Genomic DNA, 25000 nt, shown 5'->3' with positions numbered 1-25000 from the left:
TTGGTTTTATTTTTATATCTCTGTTATGTTTTTTTGTTCCAGGGCAGCCAACATGTTTTGGCTTTAGTGATGGGTGTTACAGCCATGTTGCCTGCAGTGCAGATTTCTTTACGGCTTGGTCCCTTTCCATTCTCTCCACCTGTCGTATTTTTTACCCTCCTTTTTTACTGTGGTGGGTGTCTCTTCTGTTCTTTTAGCTGTGACTGAAAGGTTTCAGCCCCTTGTTTTGGTTCTTTCACAGTGGGGAATGTGTATCAGTTACTCGGGGATGGTTTACTAGAGTTGGAGCCTTGCCTGTTGTTAAAGGTAAGCTTTCTTGGGTGCAGTTTCTCTGAGGCAGATCTTGGTGGTGGTGGTGGTCCTCGGCTCCTCCTGCTTCAGGGCTCTTGGGTCTGTTCCTCCTCTGTGGTTGGACTTTGGGTTGGTTGGGTGTCCCATCTTTTCACTAGATGTGCTTGTTATTCCTGGTCCCTTTGTAGGACTCAATCATTCTATGGTGAATGTTCTCTCAAACCACTATGTTCTTTCTATTTTGTTGTAAGTTTTTTCCCCTCTAGTTCGACCTTTAACATGAGCTTCAGGTTTGCCTGGTGTAGCTGGCAGTTTTCCTAAATAACATTCCTGGGCCTCTATGATGGGTTCTGGCATGTCCTGTTTCATCTAAGCATCATAGATTGGTTAGGGTTTGTTGTGGAGCTTCAGACTTCCTGCTTTTGGTTAGCCCAGGTGGTGTTTTTTACCTGGCAGAATCTTTTATATGTATATTTCTGGTCTACCTCAATACCTGGCTAGTTTTGCCTCCCAGCCAGTCCACATGTCTGCAAGCCAGGGGTTTGTTCCCTTCTCAGCACACCGGGTTTGGGTTCCTGGTGTTCTGAAGGAAGTCCCAGTTGGTTTTGTCCTGGGTTCAGGTGAAGTTGGGTTTGGTCTGGAATTCCCAGTTAGCTTCCCTTTCAAAGCTGGTGGTTGCCTTGCTCTGAGGTGCAGATATCACAGTAAATTAAAAAAGTCTCCGCATGTCTGTTCTTGCTACCGTGTTTGATATGCCTAAATCTACAATCTCTACGAAACTAAAATAAAATGAGGCCATCAAGGGCACTGATAGTAAAGTGTTAAAAGAAATTAATTATATTAACACAAACTCATTATAAAATATATACACAATGTTTGCTTGTAACACTAAGTTAGCCAAGTTAATTATTATTTAGAAACCCTACTGTTTTACACATCTATTTTAAAAGTTTATCCCTGTAGAACCTAGTGTATATCAGCCAGGTAGGAGTTTCCCAAGATTTTAGTAAATGTTTCAATGGTTATTTAAAAAAAAAAAAAAAAAAAAAAAAAAAAAAAAAAAAAAGGTTGTGAGTTACTACCCTAGAAGGAAGCTTGGTTTAAAACAAACCTCCAATGACAACTTATGTAATGGCCTCTGGGTGAAACGCACCTCCAACCCAGCATTGGCATGATGGGGGCAGAGAGAATGTCCATTGGAATACATTAAAACAGACAGCCATCAAACTTGCACCCAATGATGGCAGAATCGGAGGGCCGGTCCATAATAAATTCTCCAAGGACTGTAAAGGCCTTGCTGGGATCCTGAAGGACAGATCAAGCAGGAAGCACCAGGCACTGGAGCTTGTGTCTGGTGCACAAAAAAGGTTGGAAATTACTACCCTAGAAGGAGGCTTGGTTTAAAACAAACCTCCAATGACAATTTATATTGTGACCTTGGGGTGGAATGCACCCCAACCCAGCAGTGGCATGACAAGAGGCAGAATGTCCACTGGAATACATCAAAACTGAGACAGCCATCAAACTTGCACTCAGTGACAGTAGAATTGGAGGGCTAATCCATAATAAATCCTTCAAGGACAGTAAAGACCTTGCTGGGTCCTCGAAGGTCAGATCAAGTAGGAAACACCAGGCACAGGAGCCACTTGCTGAATCTCACAAATGCTAAACAGCCTAGGGAGAATGGGTTCTCCCATTCAGTTAAGGACATGAGCAGTGTGCTGTAAAACAAGCACGGTAGCACCCTGTGCAACCCTACAGTAATAATGAAAATCCCAAATACCCCTACACACAAAGCCTTGCAGAGGAGTCAAACACACTTGCACTGATAAGGGAACACTACCTTTCACAATAAGCCAGTTTCTTAGAGACAGCCACCCAAACCCATCAGGGGAGAGAACCTTGGCTAGGTAAAAGCAGCAACACCTAGAAATCATCACTAGTCACAAGCAGTCCAAGGTGGACAGTTAAGCACAATCCACATAAGTAACAAGGCATAAATGTATATGCACATGAAACAAATGCTAAAATACATAACACGTACACAAGCAAATGTTCTTAGCAGGACAAATGTGTCCAAGATAGCCAACATTTACCTGAATTGTCTGTGGTGGAAAAGAAAGTAAACGTCCTCACAACTGGCTGGTTTGCTGGTTCAGTGTCTAGTAATTACTGTACCTAAGTGTAGTTACAGGATGAGAGCTACGCTCGTGGTGTCCCATCTTCCCAGCACTCTTTGTCATATAACGCTTTGAAACTACTGACAGTCTTGGCCTCCACCACCTTCTCACCTAACTTGTTCCAACCGTCTACCACTCTGTTTGCAAAAGTGAATTTTCTAGTGTCTTGTTTTCTGTGTTTTTTTCTTTACTTGGCTGACATTTTTTCTTGGTTAGTGATCTAGTTCCCTCTGCTCCTTACACATCTATAAAGGTGGAGCCAAGTTTTGGCCTCTGGTCTATGGTAGACTTACAATGATTTGCAAAAGTTTGGGATGGATTGAATTGAGTGGAGCAATCCAGGTAGTTAGCAACGAAGACACACTTTAAATGTCCTTCCAGAAAACCAGTTTTTGACATAAAAGTGGAGAGGTGTGACATGCACTGCAGCGGTATCTGGCTCTGCATAATCTCTTTTTTCTGTCAATATGTTTATATTATTCCTTATACGACACTTCACTGTTGTTACATTCATCATATAATTTTGTTTGGTAGGTTGCCCTAGCTTAGGTTTTGGCTTGGATATTCCCAATACTTTTATTAAAATCCATAAGGCTTTCTTCCATATTTATTCTGCATATGCACTTTTGGAGCTTGTTTGATCACTTGGCAGATTTATATTTCTTCAGTTTAAATCTATCCTTGTTATTTTCTTATTTTACACACAATATGCTGTTCTTGCTCACTCTTGTTACTATGTCATGAGACATGTATTACATGCTCCACTGTCTCGGGTTTTGTGAAAAAATGATTACAAACAATTTTTTTCCTCAAAAAATACCAGCATTGAATGTAATAAAATTTCTCTTTCTTGGGGGGTTAGGGGATCACTCTTGGTGGCTTTCTGTTGCAAGCAACACTAAGATAACTCAACACATATGTCACGTCAGATTTCGGAGTCCTTAATAGCCTATCAAAGACTAAAATCGAAACTCTGGCCCAGTGTGAGGTATTTCAGAATAGTACATTTAACACTTTTTTTCTGTTTAGGCAACAACAGTAGGCGCTGATACAGAAGTGCAGAGAGTAGGAGATTTGTGATCTTTCTCACTGAAGAAAAACCCCAAGGAAGCAAGGCAAAACAGACAATGGCATTGTTCACAGAAAGTAAAGAATACAGCAAACAATCCACCTATTAGTTGGGTTACATAATCCCCCAACCACCTAGTTACAGCTGGTCACTGCCAGGTGGCAGAACCATGGGGATCTGCCAGCTCTCCATGCTAACAACTCCGAGTCCTTTGTCTAATGTCAGAGAAGTCTGCTATGCTGCTCGAGTCACCAGCTCTTCGGGTCCCAGATACTGTATTCTAGATAAATGTTGGCCACCCTTTGGACTATGACTTATGAGGGGTCTATTCTCTTGTTTGTGATTACAAGCCTCACTTGGTGTGTGGACTTTGGAAACTATTCATCTTGAGTTTGCATGTGCTCAGGGTTCTTCTTTCCTAGGCACTTTATGTTGCTCCTGCCATGACAGTGCAGGTACTATTTGATATGTTCCCCATGGTACCAATGTTGCAATGTAATTCTGTATGACAAATGCTTTGGCAAAATGCACAAGCACATCTTACCTCAGGAAGCAAATGTTCTGCTTCTGCTAAGAGCATTTCATAAAAATACAAAACTATTTAAATAAATTAGAAAAAATACTTGTCTCAATCATTGCCTCATTGTATACTTTATAAGGACAGCAGGCACATGGTCTTAAAGGAAAAAAAAATAACAAATTGGGTACTCTTACAGTTTCCTTCCTAACACATAATACTTTTTCCAATCACAATCTACGCCAGTACCTTTTTTCTCCCCAAAACTCATCTCGAGGAAATCTATTCAATCCTTGCTAAACACTTATCTACAGCAAAACTATTAAACCAAAATAAAAATGCATTATGATCAAAGTTGAGTCTCATTAAGACTATTTGAAAAGATAGGCATTTTTAATTTGACCTACACTAGGGAAAAAATACTGTATAGATAAAATATAGAATCTTGGGACAAAGTTTCATCTTCAAATACTACTCAACCTATTCTCAAACATCCAATACACACAGAGGGCTATGCTTAAAATTCAACTTATGAATATTTCCAGAGAAACATCACTTCATCTCTACAGTTCCTAATATATTGCTCTCTAAGGAGACAAAATCTTGTCTAAAACTAGTTCCTCCTACCAGAATTCATCAACTTTATAAACCATGCATGATGCACATCTTCTCTCAATCATTGATCACTTGAAGAAAAAAAAACCACAGTTCATATTAATATGTATACTGTATATAGTAAACACTACATAAAACTAGGTATTAAAATGCAAACAATACCACAGTATCATCACATGGTTGAGAAGCAGGAATTGGGGTTTACTGCAATAAAATACAGTATAATAATAATAATAATAATAATAATAATAATAATAATAATAATAATAATGAATAAATAATAAGTATAACAACATCATGCAATATTATAACAATATTTTTAAAATAAAGTTATAATATTTATAACTAAATACTAAAATAAATATATACATAAAAAAATAAAAATATATACAAAATAATATATATATACTTGTACTACTTTAAGTGTTTAATAAAACTTAATTAAAAACACTGCTACTCTAATTTAATTACATATACTGTATGTATGTCGTACCTAGTAGCCAGAATGCAGTACTTGGCTTACTATGCTAGGCCCAATTTGCTTAATAAGTAGAATAATATTTGTTATTTAAAAAAAACCTGACTTGTTAATGTTTGTTTAGGTAAAGTTACGATCTATCTTAAGGTTATCTTGAAATAATTTCGGGACTTAGCGTCCCCACAGCCCGGTCTTCGACCAGGCCTCCTCCTTGTTACACATCTCCAGGAAGCAGCAAGTAGCAGCTGTCTAACTCCCATGTACCTATTTACTGCTAGGTGAACAGGTGCATCAGGGTAAAAGAAACTCTGTCCATTTGTTTCTGCCTCCACCGGGGACCGAACCTAGAACCTTAGGACTACAAATCCCGAGCACCGTCCAGTTAGCGGTCAGGCCCATGGTAGGTTAGGTTGGGTTAGGTAGGTTTGGTTAGGGTTCTTTGTACAGTGTTCCTATGCAAGTTTAAACTCAAATTAAACAAAATTGTTAATCATATACTGTATATTATAATGGAAAGCTTTTTCATTCCATTAGAATTTTTGTTAAAAAAATATGTAACTATAGAAAATCTTGCCTTATTAGACAAAAAAGACCTAGCATAGATTACCATATAATAATGCATTCTGGCTATTATGTATAACATTATATATATATATATTATATATATTATATATATATATATATATATATATATATATATTATATATATATATATATATATATATATTTAATTTATTATTATTTTTTTTTATTGATTTTTTGCTTGATACACAAAGGGAAACATTTGTTAAGGGAGTAGATAGATGCTCAAGTCAAGATGAACCAACAAGTTGTAACAAGTTGCAGCCTGGTGCTGCTGGCATAGGGATCTGGGCTTCACTATCAATGGCCTACACAACACGGACTTAACATTTCAATACTGGTACAAATAAAAAGACAAATTAAAAATAACAAAAACAAATTAAAATAAGCCACTTATACATGAAACATGGGGCTTCATTGTTGATTGACACCAGATTTTATAGTTGTTACAGCAAAGTGTCTGTCTAGATGATATATTAAAGCGTTAGATATGAGGCAACAGATTTATGCAGTAGTAGAGAGAATGACAACTACTAAGTAATTCTCTCACTTTTACAATGGTACATATGGCAAGTGGTCAACCAACAATGACTATTATGGTAAACTTTCATTTTACACAAGCGGCTAAAGTCTAAGTTTCAGCTCAGCTAGTTGTTCACTTTTTCACTATGAAAATATTAATTTTGGAAAGATTAACTATGGCATGAAGAAACTAAGTACTATCAACTTATATGAATAAAAATTTTCTTTAAGTTAGTTTCAAATAACATTACTGAAATTATAATACTTTTACTTATTACGTTATCTTGTAGTAATATATATGTTACTTTTTTTATCTTAAGGCTTTGTATCATTACCATTTGATGAACAAATACAAGGTGCATGCTATTGAAAAATAAAGATTTATGAACTGTATTGTTGCATGTTAAGCCAAGCTGAATCTTATGTCAAAGTGCGACGTTATTTTTCTGCGACAACAACAACAACAAAGACAACAACAACAACAACACAGGACTGGAGACAACTCAGCTGAGTGGGAAAGAAAGCAGCAAGAGGCCGATCACAGATTCACTAGGGGGAAAGATGCTTATCAACCTGCTAATTCTCTGGCACGGCTCGTAATAATCAGCCGCACTCTTAAACATGGTGGAACTTGGCCATCATTATGTGCAATTGGCTAAACAAAATATTCCCTTTGGGGGGTTCCAGCCAATCACATGTGGAGTCTTTTCTCTCTCTATCACCCCTTTTAAAGTATTAGATTTTTCTACTTGAATATCATGTTCACACTAAATTACAAAGTAGCAGAGGACACTTAGTTCTGCAATAACAAATTAATGTAATCCTAAGATTATTATGCACTCAGACAAATTCTCACAGGTATAAGCATATACAGTACTATAATGGAATACAGCAACAAGATACAAAACCATGTGATAGCTAATCAAAGCACCATATTTCAAAAATTACAAACTGCTAAAATAATAAAACATTTTACACAACCAACTATACAAGCCAGCTATACTACATAACTCTTAATGACTACTGTAATGAACTTTCATAGGCATTTTCTGTTTATTATTTAACCATAGTTCCCCGAATTCTTTTAAACTGTGGTCATTTCTATACAAAAATCAGAGCCATTGCAATATTCCATCTTAGCACTGTACACATTATTTAACTATTCCCTGTAAGGTCCCGTCTGGCTCACCAGTAATCATTTATCCAATCAAAGTAAACACAGCTCAGTTCAAAGCTATATTTTAGATAATGCTCTATTGAGTAATCAGTCATCAAATTCTGATAATAGATTTAATAGACATATGAAGGTAGTTATGAATGAAAATATTTTGTGAAAAATAAGAATGCTACTAAGACAGCAAAGTTGAATTTTATGTCCGATTAAAATTGATAAAGTACATCTATCAAGCTTCCTGTATAGAACTACAGTATAATAACGCTTTATATTCGACTGTAAATTATTTTGTACAAACAAATAACAATACTAACCATTCATCTAACTTCATATGTTTCAAAAAATATATATATGAAGATCAAAAGCATGCAAGGTAATGACTAAATATATTCAAATCTGCTTGGCAATTATATTTTAGTAAAATGTTTTCTGCCAAGTGAATGATGGCTCTATAGTCAAATGCATGACTATGTACTACAATAAAAAAAAATTATTTGAAACAGTAAAGTCCATTTTCATATAGGAGTATATACTATTTACTCTAAATGCATAAAATATAATTAGTATTATGTATTGACTATAAAAATATTTATTGTGAATTTAAATAATTAATCTTTACTAAGATAAGTAATCATATTCACTTCATTACTCCATTATCATTTTATCTGACATTTTTTTTTTGCATTACAAGGAACTAAAATTTCTTCGAGCTACAAAAATATATAGAAAATCCAGTTTTGTGCTCACCTGACTCTCCACCAGCATGGCCATGTCCATAAACATGTCGTGGAGTTCTCTGATGGAGGTTTCTAACTTGATAATATCTGCATGTCGAGCCTCGATATCCGCCAAAGTCTGTTTTGCTTGCTGGGTCTCCATGATGATCTGTCAAAAATACTTGCATCAAACTGGATGAAAATCACACAAAGGTGAATTATGGCAAAATAAACATGCATTTCACTGCATATTTGAGTACACTTTCATCGAAAAGTGAGGTCTGTACAGCACTGTTGTAAAGTACTAATCCACCACAGCCTTCATTAGGCTATCAGTGCCAAGGCTTATTAATGCTCCCCAATATGATTTCCTGAGTACCTACCCTTCCTAACTTACACCAGATGAATGTCTTTTAACATATGATAGTCACTATTAAAGCTTAAGACTTAATGTAGGCTGCATAATGCCAGTCATAGACTAAATGTTGATGAATGTAGGAAAAATAAATTTTGCATTTGGATATGTATAAATTACAAGGATTGGTGTCAATTGGTAGCTTAGACTGCATGTTGGGAGCATATTGGTAGCCTGAATTGCATGTTGGGTGCATATTGATAGCCTAGACTGCATGTTGAGTGCATATTTTTAATGTAGATTGTATGTTGCGTGCATGCTGGCAACCTATGTTGAATATTGGAAATCTAGATTACATATTGGTAGCCTAGATTGCATATTGGTACCCTAGACTGCATGTTGGGTGCATGCATACAATACCTTGAATTCGCAATTATATGGGTCAATTGGAATAGAACCCTCTTATTTGAGTTAAGAGTTTCCATTTTAACCTAGAATTCGACTTTTTTGCAATCTTTTCGTATCAAAATTAGTTGTGTATAATACTGTACATTCATCTTTGATATAAAGCTGAATTAACATGAATAACTCATTGACATGAACACCTAAGCCATAGGAATGAGAGATGACAAAGCATGTCAGAGAGAACAGGTGCAGCCACCACTGCCATAAAACACACACACGCATAGCTGTGTGCTATTTACCTGAAAATAACACACAGCAGAATCCCTCCACCACCATATACTGGTGCAATATTTTCTCTACAGCTAAATTTCCCATAAAATATAATTTATCCATATAAAAATGCAAGAAATGTTAACAAATAAAAAAATATGAACTTTTAAGTTTTGCAAAAGAACAGGAAGAAATAGAGCATTTATACATGTTTGAAAAATCGAAGAAATTGATAGAACTTAGATTGCTTACCCCTTGTGTGAAGACAGCTGGATTGCCCTGTTCTAACATGTCTTCCAACTCGTCACTAGTGGTATTTCGCCCAGCTGTAAGTCAGTGTGTGTTCATGACCAAGCAGAGTACATAAAATAGAGAAAATATGCTAATTTATGTAATTCAAATAAACATAAGCAATACATACAGAATATGAACTATCTGATATGCTACTCTGTGGGTGGCAGTAAAAACTAATTAAAATTGAGCTATCAAATTTGTTCAACATTCAAAAAGCAAAATTTTAATATATATGCAATAATTATCAAAAGAAAAAAATGACCGAGATAAAATTATGTCTATTGTGGATAATGTATCATAAAACTCCCGTTAAATATGCAAGTCCTTTCAACATCAACCTACACCAAAAAAATAAAAAAAAGAGATCATGAAAAAGTCATATAATGATCCCAGTTTCAGGTTTAAAAGTGACATAAATAAAAATAGTATTACAATTTTTAATTTAGATCCTTAAGGCTGCCAGATGTCAAAGTGTGCCAAGCAGACATAATAGAAAACTTTCTGTAAATAGTTATATTGGGAGGTATTTGAGGTATTGAATAGTACTACAAGAGGCTTCTTTCAATGCTTGCTTGATCGAGTCTCAATGTTAATAATGCAAGATATAAGATAAGATATAAGAATAAACATTAGTTATGCTTTAAACAAACCTAAGACACTTATGATTAGTGTACTATACATTAAGTGGAGTGTCTTGGAGGTAGACTGGAATTTATTCTCAAAATCAAAAGCACCAAACACATAGTTTAAAAATATGAATATTTTTAAAACCTTTACAGTTCATTATTCTGCCATTTACAGAAAGCAGCAGAGTTACACAGATATATACATCTTTACAGTGTATGAATATTCAAATCAATGCAATTTAATAAATTGGCAATCTGTGCACTGCAGTTACTGGAGATAAAACAAGCACAGGATGTGTGCCTTTTATTCTACAATTGAGTATTTTGAAATTATTTACAAGTACTGCATTAAACAGTTTGGTTCCAAAGCCTACGCTTATTACAAACCTAAAAACATTCATCCAACTTCCCACATAGACATGCATAACAGAGCACACAGTATACCATTCTTCATGCTAAGGATGGCAGAGAAACCCTCCGTATGGCACCTGAATAAAAGCTGTATACTCGATCTCAAAGAATTCATTATACAAACTTTGTATGAAGAGTATTGGTCAATAAAAATTATTGTACTCTAAAGACAACTGTATAAATCAAAATAAATTCAATCAAGACATCAACTTGAATTTGTTGATGTCATCAATCATACAAGGTTTCCTTTAGCTTTAGCTTTGATGTCCAAAGGGTTTGAAAAGGATGGGTGAGGTAGAGAGATTGGGGGGTGAAATTCTGAAAGAAGATGTAGGTGTAGAGAGAGAAGAGGATTGAAAGTTCGGTGGCCTGTCCACCATGAGTTGGCATGTGTGTGTGCTGTTTCTTTAGGTCTGTGGTATTTTGGGTTGTCAGTACATTGGCTGGGTGGCTAGTGTTTGTGTCCTAGCTGGTGTCTGGAAGCCATAGAGCCATTGTCAGTACATTGAGTTTGTTGCAGGAGACTATTCTTAGCAACATCAGGGTGGTTACTCTTCTGGTAGCACAAATAAGGTTTTTTGTTGTTTATTTATATATTTTTTTATTGTATTTATTGAGTGTATATCGGGTCTGGGATGGTCCACTCATTTGGGTCGTCTGGGATATCACTTAGTATGTCGTCGTCTCGGGAAGGCCTGATCATGGATGTGTCTGATCACTTAGTTGGAGTGTGATTCTTCTGGGTCTGTGTGGTGGTTCGTGGATCTCATAGTCACTGGTTGTGTTTACTGCTTCGTGGGGTTCTTCGGGATCTGGTACATACATGTGCTTCATGCGGTACAGCTGCCTTCTGGTCAAGTAGCTGAACCTGGTGTTCATTGGCATCATGTTGAGAGTCTCATGGATCTAGTCTGTTCTTACCCTGTCCGCCAGTGATAGGCCCTCCACGAAGTGATCATACAAGGTGCCCAAACATACGTATTCAAAATAAAAAGATGACTTGGCCTAGAGATCTGAAACACAATAGCCTCATGCAACACACCAGCCTCACACTCATGCAACACGCCAGCTTTGGGAGTCAACAACGGGACTTACTAATTTCAAGCTGTCGCTGTATCCTGCCCTTGCAGCGTTCACGGTAGTCCGTCTGTGTGCGGTTGTACTCGGTCATCACCTCGACAAACTTGCGACTCAACGTTGAGTGTTGAGTCTTCTTTATCCTCAGGTCGGCACTCGCCTTACTCACATGTTCTTCCGACTCGATATTTTGCTCAATTACTGTTAAATGAAAAGATTACAATGAAAACACAAATAATAATAATAATAACAATGTGTTTGGGCCACTTTTGTCAGCCATTTAATTGAATGACATCCTAAAAATAATCCCAGAGGCTTTTGTATTGTATAGGTGACATGTGAAAGAACATAATTCACATTAATTAAACCTTACAATCATTTAATCACAAGGAAGAAATTTGAAATTATTGTTTCCACAAAAAATCTCCAAAGAAAGCTATTCACATAATTTGTGTCATTGTGTTATCAAAGAGGAAAATAACAACATTTGCAGAATTCAGAGATAAGTCTGTCAATGGTGTTCAAGAAATGTGAAAGTACTCATTCAAAATGATGCACTAATGTAAATCTTTGTCACAGATGCAAAGTTTACTTGCTGTTGATCATGCATGAATGTGACTGTAAAACTCCCACCCAGTTGGATAGTGTGGGGAAAGCCTGATTATTTACTGTGAAACTGACTCACTGCAGATGTAAATTGCCTTGTACAGAGACTGCTGCCGGCCACTTCATGAACCACTTGTGATTTAAAAACAATTGATATACGTGTATGCATGTATAATTATATTGTGCATGTATATATTCATGTATGTATTAAAAACCTGTAACTTTTTTGTCATTTTAACTTTGCACCGAGGGGCGAATTTATATGGCAGTGCCACTCTTCCTGTGAGTGAACATTCAACCATAGCAGCATGTACAATACCCCCAGTAGGAAGAAATTTACATAAGATTGTTACTTCCAGAGCTAAATGAACTATGGGGTTCCGTTCCTGAACCCATTATGTGCCTCTGTAACCCTTTCCACCATGACCCATAGGATGAGTATAGGGTGCATAAGAAATGACTAACGATAGCTATCTCACAAAGCCATTGTTATTTATATATATATATATATATATATATATATATATATATATATATATATATATATATATATATATATATATATATATATATATCATAGACTAGACAATAAAAAATTGCTATATTCAATGATTAAAAGATTTGGAGTAAAGAATGTTTAAATTTGTTCTCACTAGACTTGACCCACAGCCATTCCCACCCCTGATCTAGCCACACCCACCCTTGCTCTAGCCACACCCACCCTTGACCTAGCCACACCCACCCATGCCCTAGCCACACCCACCCTTGCCCTAGCCACACCCACCCTTGATCTGGCCACACCTACCCCCTGACCCAACCATTTACCTTTGAGCTTGGCTCTAACTCTGTTGGCCGTCTTCTTGATATCGGTCATCATATCATCCAGCTCCTGTTTCACCTCTGAAATACAAAAAAAAAAATGACATTTAGTAAGGTTGAGATGAAGTTCATGCTATAGACTTGGCGAGTTCCTCTAAGCTTGGCGAGTTCCAGCTGCAACTTATATTATCGCTCTGTTAATATGTCACAGCTTGGACACGAGCTTAACTTACAGTCCGTAAAACTATTAAAAAAAATTGGAACAAATAATAAAATTCTTCAAATCTGTAACTTGCATCATATGCCTACTATTGTTCTCTTGTTTTATTATGTTCATCTAGGTGCCGCTGCCTGGACAATTGCCAAGTGCCGGCCAGAACACCACCCAAGTGCCAGCCAGAACACCACCCAAGTGCCAGACAGACCACCACCCAAGTGCCAGTCAGAACACCACCCAAGTGCCACCCAGAACACGACCCAAGTACCAGCCAGAACACGACCCAAGTACCAGCCAGAACACGACCCAAGTACCAGCCAGAACACGACCCAAGTTTAGCAGGAATGGCTAATTCTCACTCTGCCCCAATGAAATTAAATATTTACTATTTCCATAAGTAAACAAAAAAAAAAAAAAGAGCTGAAACTGAATAAACAGCTATTCCCTGACTGGCTTCCAGATGCCTTCACTCGCCTCCTGCCTTCACTCCACTCAACTTTCCAGATCCCAGTCACTCACTCAACCTTCCACATACCACTCAACCTTCCAGATCCCAGTCACTCACTCAACCTTCCACATACCACTGAATCTTCCAGATCCCAGTCACTCACTCAACCTTCCATATACCACTCAACCTTCCAGATCCCAATCACTCACTCAATCTTCCAAATCAGCAATGCTTCTCACTCTCACACGAGATTAATGTCAAGAAATGGTAATTGTACATGTATTATTCGAGATTACTAAATGTGCAAAGAAATGTTTAGCATGAACAATGGACAGGAAGGGTTTACACGAGTGGAAAACAGAAACACAGATGAGCCAGAGAAAGCACTCCTGTTCTAAAAGAGAAGTGGAGGAAGTGGAAAAAGGGCAATTTCTCGACCCAGAATAGTGTGAGTGTTCACCAACTGCGAGGGTGTTGACTGGTTGATAAGCATTACAATCCAGGCCACGTGAATGAACACCAGTGAAGTCATGATAGACTAGAATACAGAACAAAAACTTCAACAACTGGAAGAGCAGAATGAGAACACATGTCAATGCTGCATCACAGATGCAAATGTTGCATACAAATGTTGCACAGGATGCACGCCCCAGCGCTGGCTCTGTTGCAAATGACACCCGAACATTAACCTCAGCATTAAAGTAAACCTATATCTCATTTTCCTTACTAAGATACGAGGTCTCAAAACCCCACAGAACTAACAAAGTTCCATTCACAGCCTCATCGAGGTTAATGTACAATGTGCAGAATGCATGGAAACTCATATCGGAACTACTATAACATAAGAATAGTAATGCTAGAGAATACTATTTTTTCAGATATGATCTACAAAATAAGCCACATGGTGGGTGGTTCGTCCAGTATGCTGAAAAGACTCATGCAGTTAGCACCTAAATGACACGAATGATTTGATGAAAATACAGTCAAAATATGTTAACATATTTAGTTACTATCCTCGTCTACAAATCACCAGATGCAAATTCCCACCAATTCAAAGACCAATTAATAAGATGAGAATGCTGAATGAAAAACTTCCGCAAATTCAATTCCAAACATTATCTTGCTTGCTATGGGAGAGGTTAGGAAATAACACGAGGGTCTAAGGTAAACTTGTTATATGGTAGGGGATGGGTCCAGGGTAGGAGGTTTAGGTATAAGGGGTTTGGGTAAGCGGGTTCGGGGAAGGGGGGACTAGGGAAGGGAGGTCCAGGGAAAGGGTGGTCCAGGGAAAGGGTGGTCCAGGGAAAGGGTGGTCCAGGGAAAGGGAGGTCCAGGGAAAGGGAGGTCCAGGGAAAGGGAGGTCCAGGGAAAGGGAGGTCCAGGGAAAGGGAGGTCCAGGGAAAGGGAGGTCCAGGGAAGGGAGGTCCAGGGAAGGCAGGTCCAGGGAAGGCAGGTCCAGGGAAGGGTGGTCCAGGGAAGGGTGGTCCAGGGAAGGGTGGTCCAGGGAAGGGTGGTCCAGGGAAGGGTGGTCCAGGGAAGGGAGGTCCAGGGAAGGGAGGTCCAGGGTAGGGGTGATACTCACTCTCGTCTGTCTGCGGCGCTGAGAGGATCTCGCTGTGTTTCTTCTTGACCTCCTCCACATTGTTCTGTATCTTCTCTATCATCTCCCGTATCTCCTCCACCTGTGGAACAACAAACAGTATTACAACAAGAACGTGCCGTTTGCAGTTTTCTCTCACAGGCCTTCAAACTGCCTTCAAACTTTCGTTTCAATGCAGTTTTCTCTCACAGGTCCGTCAAGCTTAACAGAGGTTCAGAAGGTCTCATACGTGATCTTGTACAAACTACTGTACGACTGTTATTGATAATATATATATATATATGCACCGATAGTATAATCACCATCAGCATTACCATCATCATCACCATCATCATTCGCAGCATCATTCGCAGCATCAGCAGCAGCATCACCACTGCTGCTGCTGGAGATGTCAATAGTTGTATACATAACCAGATACTGAAGTATCGTCTAGATGTACCAGGTGTTATAATTAGGTTATCTAGGTGCCAATATTATGACCCCAGGCGTGCCCCATGACCCCAGGTGTCTCCCATGACCCCAGGTGTCTCCCATGACCCCAGGTGTCTCCCATGACCCCAGGTGTCTCCCATGACCCCAGGTGTCTCCCATGACCCCAGGTGTCTCCCATGACCCCAGGTGTCTCCCATGACCCCAGGTGTCTCCCCATGACCCCAGGCGCCCCCACGACCCCAGGCGTCCCCCACGACCCCAGGCGTCCCCATGACCCCAGGGCGTCCCCCCGTGACCCCAGGCGTCCCGTGAGAGTTGGCAGGTTTCTCTGGCACTTATCAGTAATCCCTTCTCTTATATACCCGCTTACTAACCACTCGCCCATCACTGACGGTAAGTGGGAAGGCTTCCGTCCCACTCCCTCACTCTACACCTCTCCTTCCTTCTCCCTTTCCCTCTCACAACGGCAGCGTTGCCACATTGCCACAGGTGCCACCATGCAACCAGTTTCATAATGCAAGGATTTTTTATATATTAACACATTTAGGTACATCTACATTTGTACAGCTACCCAAGACTATATGAAGGGGGGAGTAGCGTGTCAAAAAGCTAGCCATGTGATGCTACAATCGCATGTGATCAGCGTAGGCAAGGAAGCAAAATCGTAAATAGTCTACGGATCCGTCAAGCCACGTTTCACTAGGAATAAGCCCGACAACTTTCTAAACTAGACGAGTGGCCTAGTATTCCAGTCACGTAGCTCACAATTTATATCAAGGTACAATCACGTCTCATATGAATGTTACTCCTACATTACCCTCCACAAGTGTGTATAGAAAATAGATAGAAGACTATCACCTGAGGACCGTATAAAGAATATTGTGCGAGGAGCCTATGCCACGCTTTCTAACTTCAGAATGGGTAGACGGTTGGAACAAGTTAGGTGAGAAGGTGGTGGAGGCCAAGACCGTCAGTAGTTTCAAAGCGTTATATGACAAAGAGTGCTGGGAAGACGGGACACCACGAGCGTAGCTCTCATCCTGTAACTACACTTAGGTAATTACTTAGGTAATTACACACACTTTATAAGAGTGCCAACTAGGGCCAGACTTCAGCACGTGGCACCGTTTAAAAATAACTCGACGAGGGAGAAAACGAGAGAGATGGAGAGTGAGCGAGACACAGAAGAGTGAAAGAGCGAATAGAAGAAAGAGAGCAAGTAAGAGTCGGAGCAAGAGTGAGAGCAGAACAGAGTTGGCCAGAGAACAAGCGAGAGTGAATGAGTAAGGGCGAGTGAGAGAGGGGGCGAGCGAGAGGGAACAAGTGAGAAACAGCAAATGAGAGATTAAGAAAGACAGAGAATGAGGGAGGAACGAGAGAGGAAGGGGAGAGGAGAAAGACCAATAGCAAGAACCCGAGATCAATGGCAGCTTTGTTAAGGACAGAACACCACCAGCACCACCACCACCACAACCACCACCACAACCACCACCACCACAACCACCACCACAACCACCACCACAACCACCACAACCACCACAACCACCACCACCACCACAACCACCACCACCACCACAACCACCACCACCACCACAACAACCACCACAACCACCACAACCACCACCACCACCACAACCACCACCACCACCACAACCACCACAACCACCACAACCACCACCACCACCACAACAACCACAACCACCACAACAACCACCACAACCACCACAACCACCACCACCACCACAACCACCACCACCACAACCACCACCACCACAACAACCACAACCACAACCACCACCACCACCACAACAACCACCACAACCACCACCACCACAACCACCACCACCACCACAACAACCACCACAACAACCACCACAACCACCACCACCACCACAACAACCACCACCACCACCACAACAACCACCACAACAACCACCACAACAACCACCACCACCACCACAACAACCACCACAACAACCACCACAACAACCACCACCACCACCACAACAACCACCACAACAACCACCACCACCGCCACAACAACCACCACAACAACCACCACCACCACAACAACCACCACCACAACAACAACCACAACCACCACAACAACCACCACCACCACAACAACCACCACCACCACCACAACAACCACCACAACAACCACCACAACAACCACCACCACCACAACAACCACCACCACAACAACAACCACAACCACCACAACCACCACCACCACCACAACAACCACCACCACAACAACAACCACAACCACCACAACAACCACCACCACCACAACACCACCACCACCACAACAACCACCACAACAACCACCACAACAACCACCACAACAACCACCACCACCACAACAACCACCACCACCACAACCACCACCACAACAACCACCACCACCACAACAACCACCACCACCACCACAACCACCACCACCACCACCACAACCACCACCACCACCACCACCACAACCACCACCACCACCACAACCACCACCACCACCACAACAACCACCACAACAACCACCACCACCACAACAACCACCACCACCACAACCACCACCACAACAACCACCACCACCACAACAACCACCACCACCACCACAACCACCACCACCACCACCACAACCACCACCACCACCACAACCACCACCACCACCACAACAACCACCACCACCACAACAACCACCACCACCACAACCACCACCACAACAACCACCACCACCACAACAACCACCACCACCACCACAACCACCACCACCACCACCACAACCACCACCACCACCACAACAACCACCACCACCACAACCACCACCACAACAACCACCACCACCACAACAACCACCACCACCACCACAACCACCACCACCACCACCACAACCACCACCACCACCACAACCACCACCACCACCACAACAACCACTAGCCTAATTATTGTTTAAAACTATTATTACATTCTTTTATTATAATTACATTGACCATCATTGAAAGACCGAGACAATGAGAGCAACTGAGAGCGCGAACATAAGCGAGAATGAACAAGAGCGGGAGAATAAGTGAGAGCTAACAAGAGCGCTAGCCAGCAGAGTAATCACTAGGCACTCTTAGAATTACGAGCGTGTAGTAGCAGCAGGAGAGGACATAGTGTGTGTGGGGGAGTGGGGGAGTGCAGAGTGTGTGGGGGAGGGGGGGGGGGAAGGGGGGGAGAATGGGGGAGGGTTTCCACTATTGATTGGGATGCTCATTCAGAAGCCAGACAGCGCGGCGCTCCCCAACACGGAGTGCGTCCGCCGAGTCTCTTGTCGGCGGTAGGTCAGTGGGCGGTGGGTAGGTAGGTCAGTGGGCGGTGGGTAGGTAGGTCAGTGGGCGGTGGGTAGGTAGGTCAGTGGGCGGTGGGTAGGTAGGTCAGTGGGCGGTGGGTAGGTAGGTCAGTGGGCGTGTGGGTAGGTAGGTCAGTGGGCGTGTGGGTAGGTAGGTCAGTGGGCGGTGGGTAGGTAGGTCAGTGGGCGTGTGGGTAGGTAGGTCAGTGGGCGTGTGGGTAGGTAGGTCAGTGGGCGGTGGATAGGTAGGTCAGTGGGCGTGTGGGTAGGTAGGTCAGTGGGCGTGTGGGTAGGTAGGTCAGTGGGCGTGTGGGTAGGTAGGTCAGTGGGCGTGTGGGTAGGTAGGTCAGTGGGCGGTGGATAGGTAGGTCAGTGGGCGGTGGATAGGTAGGTCAGTGGGCGTGTGGGTAGGTAGGTCAGTGGGCGGTGGGTAGGTAGGTCAGTGGATAGGTAGGTCAGTAGGCGGTGGGTAGGTAGGTCAGTAGGCGGTGGGTAGGTAGGTCAGTGGGCGGTGGGTAGGTAGGTCAGTGGGCGGTGGATAGGTAGGTCAGTGGGCGGGGGAAAAGGTAGGTAGGTCAGTGGGCGGGGGAAAAGGTAGGTAGGTCAGTGGGCGGGGGAAAAGGTAGGTAGGTCAGTGGGCGGTGGGTAGGTAGGTCAGTGGGCGGTGGGTAGGTAAGTCAGTGGGCGGTGGGTAGGTAAGTCAGTGGGCGGTGTGGGACGTGTACCATAATATGGGAAGCGGTGGTGGGTGTTCATGGAGTGTGGGCGGGCGGGCGGCGAGACGCTCTTTATGCTCCAGGCGCTGTTACCTCTCATACATTATAGTGCCTTCTGTGTAGCCTACTGAGAGGGGCGTGAAGAGCATGCGTGGGCGGCGACCCAGACTGGGCGAACGCGTGGGCGGCGACCCAGACTGGGCGAACGCGTGGGCGGCGACCCAGACTGGGCGAACGCGTGGGCGGCGACCCAGACTGGGCGAACGCGTGGGCGGCGACCCAGACTGGGCGAACGCGTGGGCGGCGACCCAGACTGGACGAACGCGTGGACGGCGACCCAGACTGGACGAACGCGTGGACGGCGACCCAGACTGGACGAACGCGTGGACGGCGACCCAGACTGGACGAACGCGTGGACGGCGACCCAGACTGGACGAACGCGTGGACGGCGACCCAGACTGGACGAACGCGTGCACGGCGACCCAGACTGGACGAACGCGTGGGCGGCGACCCAGAGTGAACGAACGCTTGAAGCGCCCTCGAACCTTGAGTGTGTGAGTGGGTGTCCAACCCCCAGCAAGACACCGTCCTCGCTAATATACAACACCCAGGAACGTGTCCCGCTCCTTCAGCAGTTTTAATTAAAAGTTTTTTGCGCTATGTCGGGACCCGGACGACCAAAAGGGGCGACTAGTTCAACCATGCCTGGCGCCTGGGAATCTATTCTAGCCATTCCTGGAGGATTGGGCACGTCAGCTGGGCAGGCGAATCTATATATCCTATATATCCAATTAACCTATAATCCGTATCCCCCCCAATCACCATCATGGCTTCAAAGAAGGCAAGAACTGATGACCGAAGGTACTGGAGTTTAATGACAAGGCAACAATGATATGCTGGGAAAAGAATGGATAGCTTGCATCTTCCAGGACTACCAGAAGGCATCTCGTATAGTTCCAAGTGAAAAATTGTTATTAAAATTTAAAAATATCAAGCTGAGGCAACTGGGAAAGTTATACATTAGATCCGAAAGAGTATCTCTGGTATTAAACAGAAGATTTAAGGTGATGGAAGTAAACTCGGGGAGAGACATGTGGAGTTTCACAATGGTCAGGTTAGGTTACTTCAACGAGGAAGTCGACGTATTAACATCAAAGTTTACAGATACAAAAGATTATTTTTGTAAAAGAGAGAGACAGACAGACACACAGGCAAACAGAGGGAGAATGTGAGTGAGTGAGTGAGTGAGAGAGAGAGAGAGAGAGAGAGAGAGAGAGAGAGAGAGAGAGAGAGAGAGAGAGAGAGAGAGAGAGAGAGAGAGAGAGAGAGAGAGAGAGAGAGTATGAGTATGAGTATGAGTATGAGTATGAGTATGAGTATGAATATGTGTGTGTGTGTGTGTGTGTGTGTGTGTGTGTGTGTGTGTGTGTGTGTGTGTGTGTGTGTGTGTGTGTGTGTGAGTGTGTGAGTGTGTGAGTGTGAGTGTGAGTGTGAGTGTGAGTGTTGCCATATGCGTCACCAGAGGAGAAACCTTTCATGAAAGATATCACCTACTGGGATCCCACGCTATATATAGATAGCCAACACCCACGACCATCATCATCACGCCCACGCACACACGCCTCCACATTCTGCTACACGCCTCAAACTTCTGTGTATAATGTCCTGAAAGTGCACTTAAATGAGTCATTTTTAATACATTACTTGTGTCAACATGTAGCGTGCCTATTTATGTATACTTGTGGTTCTGGCTTCTACCTTCCCATCTCTTTGAGCCCAGCCAAATGGATTGGCTGGTAGAGCGACAGTCTGTACCTTATAGGGTCTTTGTTCGATCCCCAATGGCCCGGAGCGGACATACCGTCCCCTCACTTTATCTCCAAGTGTTAGAAAACTTTGCTGGCTTAGCGCTTCCTTCTCCTTGTGGTTACCTTGTGATGGTTTCGGGGCTTAAGGCGTAAATTACTATCTCTCTCTCTCTCGCCTGCGCTCAAAAGAATACAGATTTAGGCATTTTAGTGTCCAATGTAACACGGTAAATAGCACTATATTGTATGGGTTGTGTCAACCACACTGTTTTGTAACTAGTGGTGACTGTGTTCTTAACACGAGGTCACCCCTACCACGTCACCCTCTTTACCCTCCCACACCATTCCCAGAAGATGCAGGGAAAGGGTGAAGCAAAAGAGGCACGGAGAGGATGAAGCAGAAGAGACAGAGAAGGACCAAGATATTACCCCACTAAAATTAAAACGCCACGTCCTTCCTGCTGAGATAAAGAATCCCAACATTATTCCACACGAGTAGCAAGAAGATGATGCCCTCCCCCCCATCTTCCATACTCTGGGAGGGTCTACAGGGCCAGCCACACCCACCAATCACTGCTAGTGTGCCAAGATACACCACCTCCAACGGCTTTCAAGAGTTCAGATACAAAATTGCCCCAACCGCCCACGAGGCGGTCTGGTGTGATGGTGGTGACCCCTGGCGGCTATGTGTATGTGCTTCCTAACTGCATACCTCACATCAGGGTCACGATTCATCGAATATGTGCGTGAGCGCTTACGAGACCAGTGCATCTCTCATAGAACTCAGTGGCTTAGTTTGTGTTTATTAAATAGTTTAGTTTGGAAACGCTGAGAGGTCGTTTTTGATATGTTAAAATTGGTATGGACAACCTAGTAGCTCAATGTTTAATAAATGCAAATTAATCCGCCGTAATTGATGAAAGACGCAATACTCGTTAGCTCCAAATGACCTGGAAATGTCGTAGTTCCCGAAGTCATGCAGTCTCTACCATCACTGACGTCAGCTGATGACAACAACAGCCGCCCCCTGCATGAGGAAAGCAATGTACTGGGACAGGAGGAGGGCTACACAAGCATGCATTCAGCAACAGCACACAACACTACGATAGCATCACACAAACAGGTTATGGCAGCGAGCGAAGCAGCAGCAGCCTGGTCGACCAGAGGGACGAGGTGTGGGTGGGTCTCCGAGCCTTCCCAGAGGAAATAACCTAAGTGAATGCAATCAGGTTAGTTGTGAGTATATTGTTTCCCGCCGCCCCCATCAACACCTCCATCTCTCCCACCCTCTTCCTGCTTCCCACCTCCCTCCCATGCTGGTAACTGGTACATGAACCTGTAACTCCTATACATAACTCTGCTCCCTGATGGTCCAAGTGTCAAAATTAGACACAGTCCTCCCTCCCTACATTCCAGCTTCGTGTCCTCACACCATTCTCGCGCGTCGTGCGACCAATGAGAGCGCTGTCGTCTCATAGTCATCTCACCTCGTGTACTGACAGGAAAGCTTTCGGGGACTGGACCTGGAGTGCCTTCTGGAAGTTGTTCTACTTCCCCCACTTCTTAAATGTGTGTGTAGATGGTAAGGTAAGAGTCCCATGGAGAGTCTTAAGGAATGAATTAAACAGTGTTGCTGACTTGGGAATGTTTACGTGCCTCATTAACGGAAAATGTATAATATTCAAATTATAATTGATGTAATTGCTTGCACCAATCTTTAGTGTAATTTACACCTGAACAGACGCAATGACTGTTTACATCCGTCATGCCAGTGTTAATTAGGGCGGGAAAAAAGATGTTTTTATCCGCCCAAAAAGAGACGAAGAGGAAGGGCCGGGGCCAGATTCACGAAGCAGTTAAACAAGCACTTACGAACCTGTACATCTTTTCCCAATCTTTGGCGGCTTTGTTTACAATTATTAAACAGTTAATGAGCTCCGAAGCACCAGGAGGCACCAGGAGGCTGTTTATAACAATAACAGTCGATTGGGAAGTTTTCATGCTTGTAAACTGTTTAATAAATGTAACCAAAGCCGTCAAAGATTGAGGAAAGATGTACAGGTTCGTAAGTATTCGCCTAACTGCTTCGTGAATCTGGCCCCTGGTTGTACTGACCACGTTAGGGAATCCCAAAATAAAGACAGTATATCTTTATGTCTATAATTATGTCTCTTGGCATAATCAATATCATCAAGCCATTAAGATGATTAAGATAATATTGTGAGATCAAACGGGGATGATAACATTTGAAAAAAAATTTTTGGTATGATTTTTGGGGAGAAACTTAAAAAAATATAAAATCAATGCAAAAATGAACGTCATGGATGACTCCTCTGGGTCCCTTAATATGATGTTTGCAAAGAGAAATATTCCTCGTTGTATAACAATGCTTCATACCTGCAGGGGGAGAGGGGGGGGGGAGGAAACCTGCTGCATGGGTAACAGCTTCTCCCCCGTATCAACCTACCCTGCCTTTGCGCCCTCGAGAGGCCGACAACCAGAGCCCAACTCCATAGTCTCCTGAGACTGATGGATGCCTACTACCACTGCTATACCGGAGAGGTGAGATTGATTTGACTACAGCTGAATGCGACACTTGCATACCCCTGTCCCTAATGGCAATCACTTGTCCGCTGTAACCCATTTAATGGTTGATAAAGCTTTTAAAAGACGGGAGTTATGATAGTTCCTTTAGCATTTAATTTGATAGCCTTAAGCATGGAACGTTGAAGCTGTCTCTCTGTGTGTGTGTGTGTGTGTGTGTGTGTGTGTGTGTGTGTGTGTGTGTGTGTGTGTGTGTGTGTGTGTGTGTGTGTGTGTGTGTGTGTACTCACCTATATGTGCTTGCAGGATCGAGCATTGACTCTTGGATCCCGCCTTTCGAGCATCGGTTGTTTACAGCAATGACTCCTGCCCCATTTCCCTATCATACCTGGTTTTAAAATTATGAATAGTATTTGCTTCCACAACCTGTTCCTGAAGTGCATTCCATTTCCCCACTACTCTCACGCTAAAAGAAAACTTCCTAACATCTCTGTGACTCATCTGAGTTTCAAGCTTCCATCCATGTCCTCTCGTTCTGTTACTATTCCGTGTGAACATTTCGTCTATGTCCACTCTGTCAATTCCTCTGAGTATCTTATACGTTCCTATCATGTCCCCCCTCTCCCTTCTTCTTTCTAGTGTCGTAAGGCACAGTTCCCTCAGGCGCTCTTCATACCCCATCCCTCGTAGCTCTGGGACGAGTCTCGTTGCAAACCTCTGAACCTTTTCCAGTTTCATTATATGCTTCTTCAGATGGGGACTGCATGATGAGGCGGCATACTCTAAGACTGGCCTTACGTAGGCAGTGTAAAGCGCCCTAAATGCCTCCTTACTTAGGTTTCTGAATGATGTTCTAACTTTTGCCAGTGTAGAGTACGCTGCTGTCGTTATCCTATTAAT

The 25000-nt window shown here is 42.6% G+C and overlaps 1 protein-coding gene and 1 long non-coding RNA gene across 11 annotated transcripts in view; one reads left to right on the top strand and one right to left on the bottom strand.

Annotated features, from left to right (window-relative positions):
• Nucleotides 1-15426, bottom strand: part of Syx1A (Syntaxin 1A) — a 50045-nt gene extending 34619 nt beyond the window's left edge. For all 10 annotated transcript variants that reach the window (XR_011223655.1, XR_011223654.1, XM_069309167.1 and 7 more), the window contains exons 1-5: nucleotides 15255-15426; nucleotides 13014-13088; nucleotides 11601-11783; nucleotides 9427-9500; nucleotides 8176-8313 (exon numbers count right to left, since the gene is read on the bottom strand). Coding sequence is in view for 8 of the 10 variants with exons in the window: in XM_069309167.1 (XP_069165268.1) it covers nucleotides 8176-8313; nucleotides 9427-9500; nucleotides 11601-11783; nucleotides 13014-13088; nucleotides 15255-15336 (552 nt within the window). In the remaining 2 variants the exon portion in view is untranslated. The remainder of the gene's footprint in view (nucleotides 1-8175; nucleotides 8314-9426; nucleotides 9501-11600; nucleotides 11784-13013; nucleotides 13089-15254) is intronic.
• LOC138354719 (uncharacterized) overlaps nucleotides 1-25000 on the top strand; it is a 590624-nt gene that overhangs the window by 49478 nt on the left and 516146 nt on the right. The window lies entirely within an intron of this gene.

Source organism: Procambarus clarkii, chromosome 64 (genome assembly GCF_040958095.1).
Source record: "Procambarus clarkii isolate CNS0578487 chromosome 64, FALCON_Pclarkii_2.0, whole genome shotgun sequence".
NCBI lineage: Eukaryota > Metazoa > Arthropoda > Malacostraca > Decapoda > Cambaridae > Procambarus > Procambarus clarkii.
The sequence above is the reverse complement of the archived record's forward strand: the minus strand, read 5'-3'. Positions and strand labels throughout refer to the sequence as shown.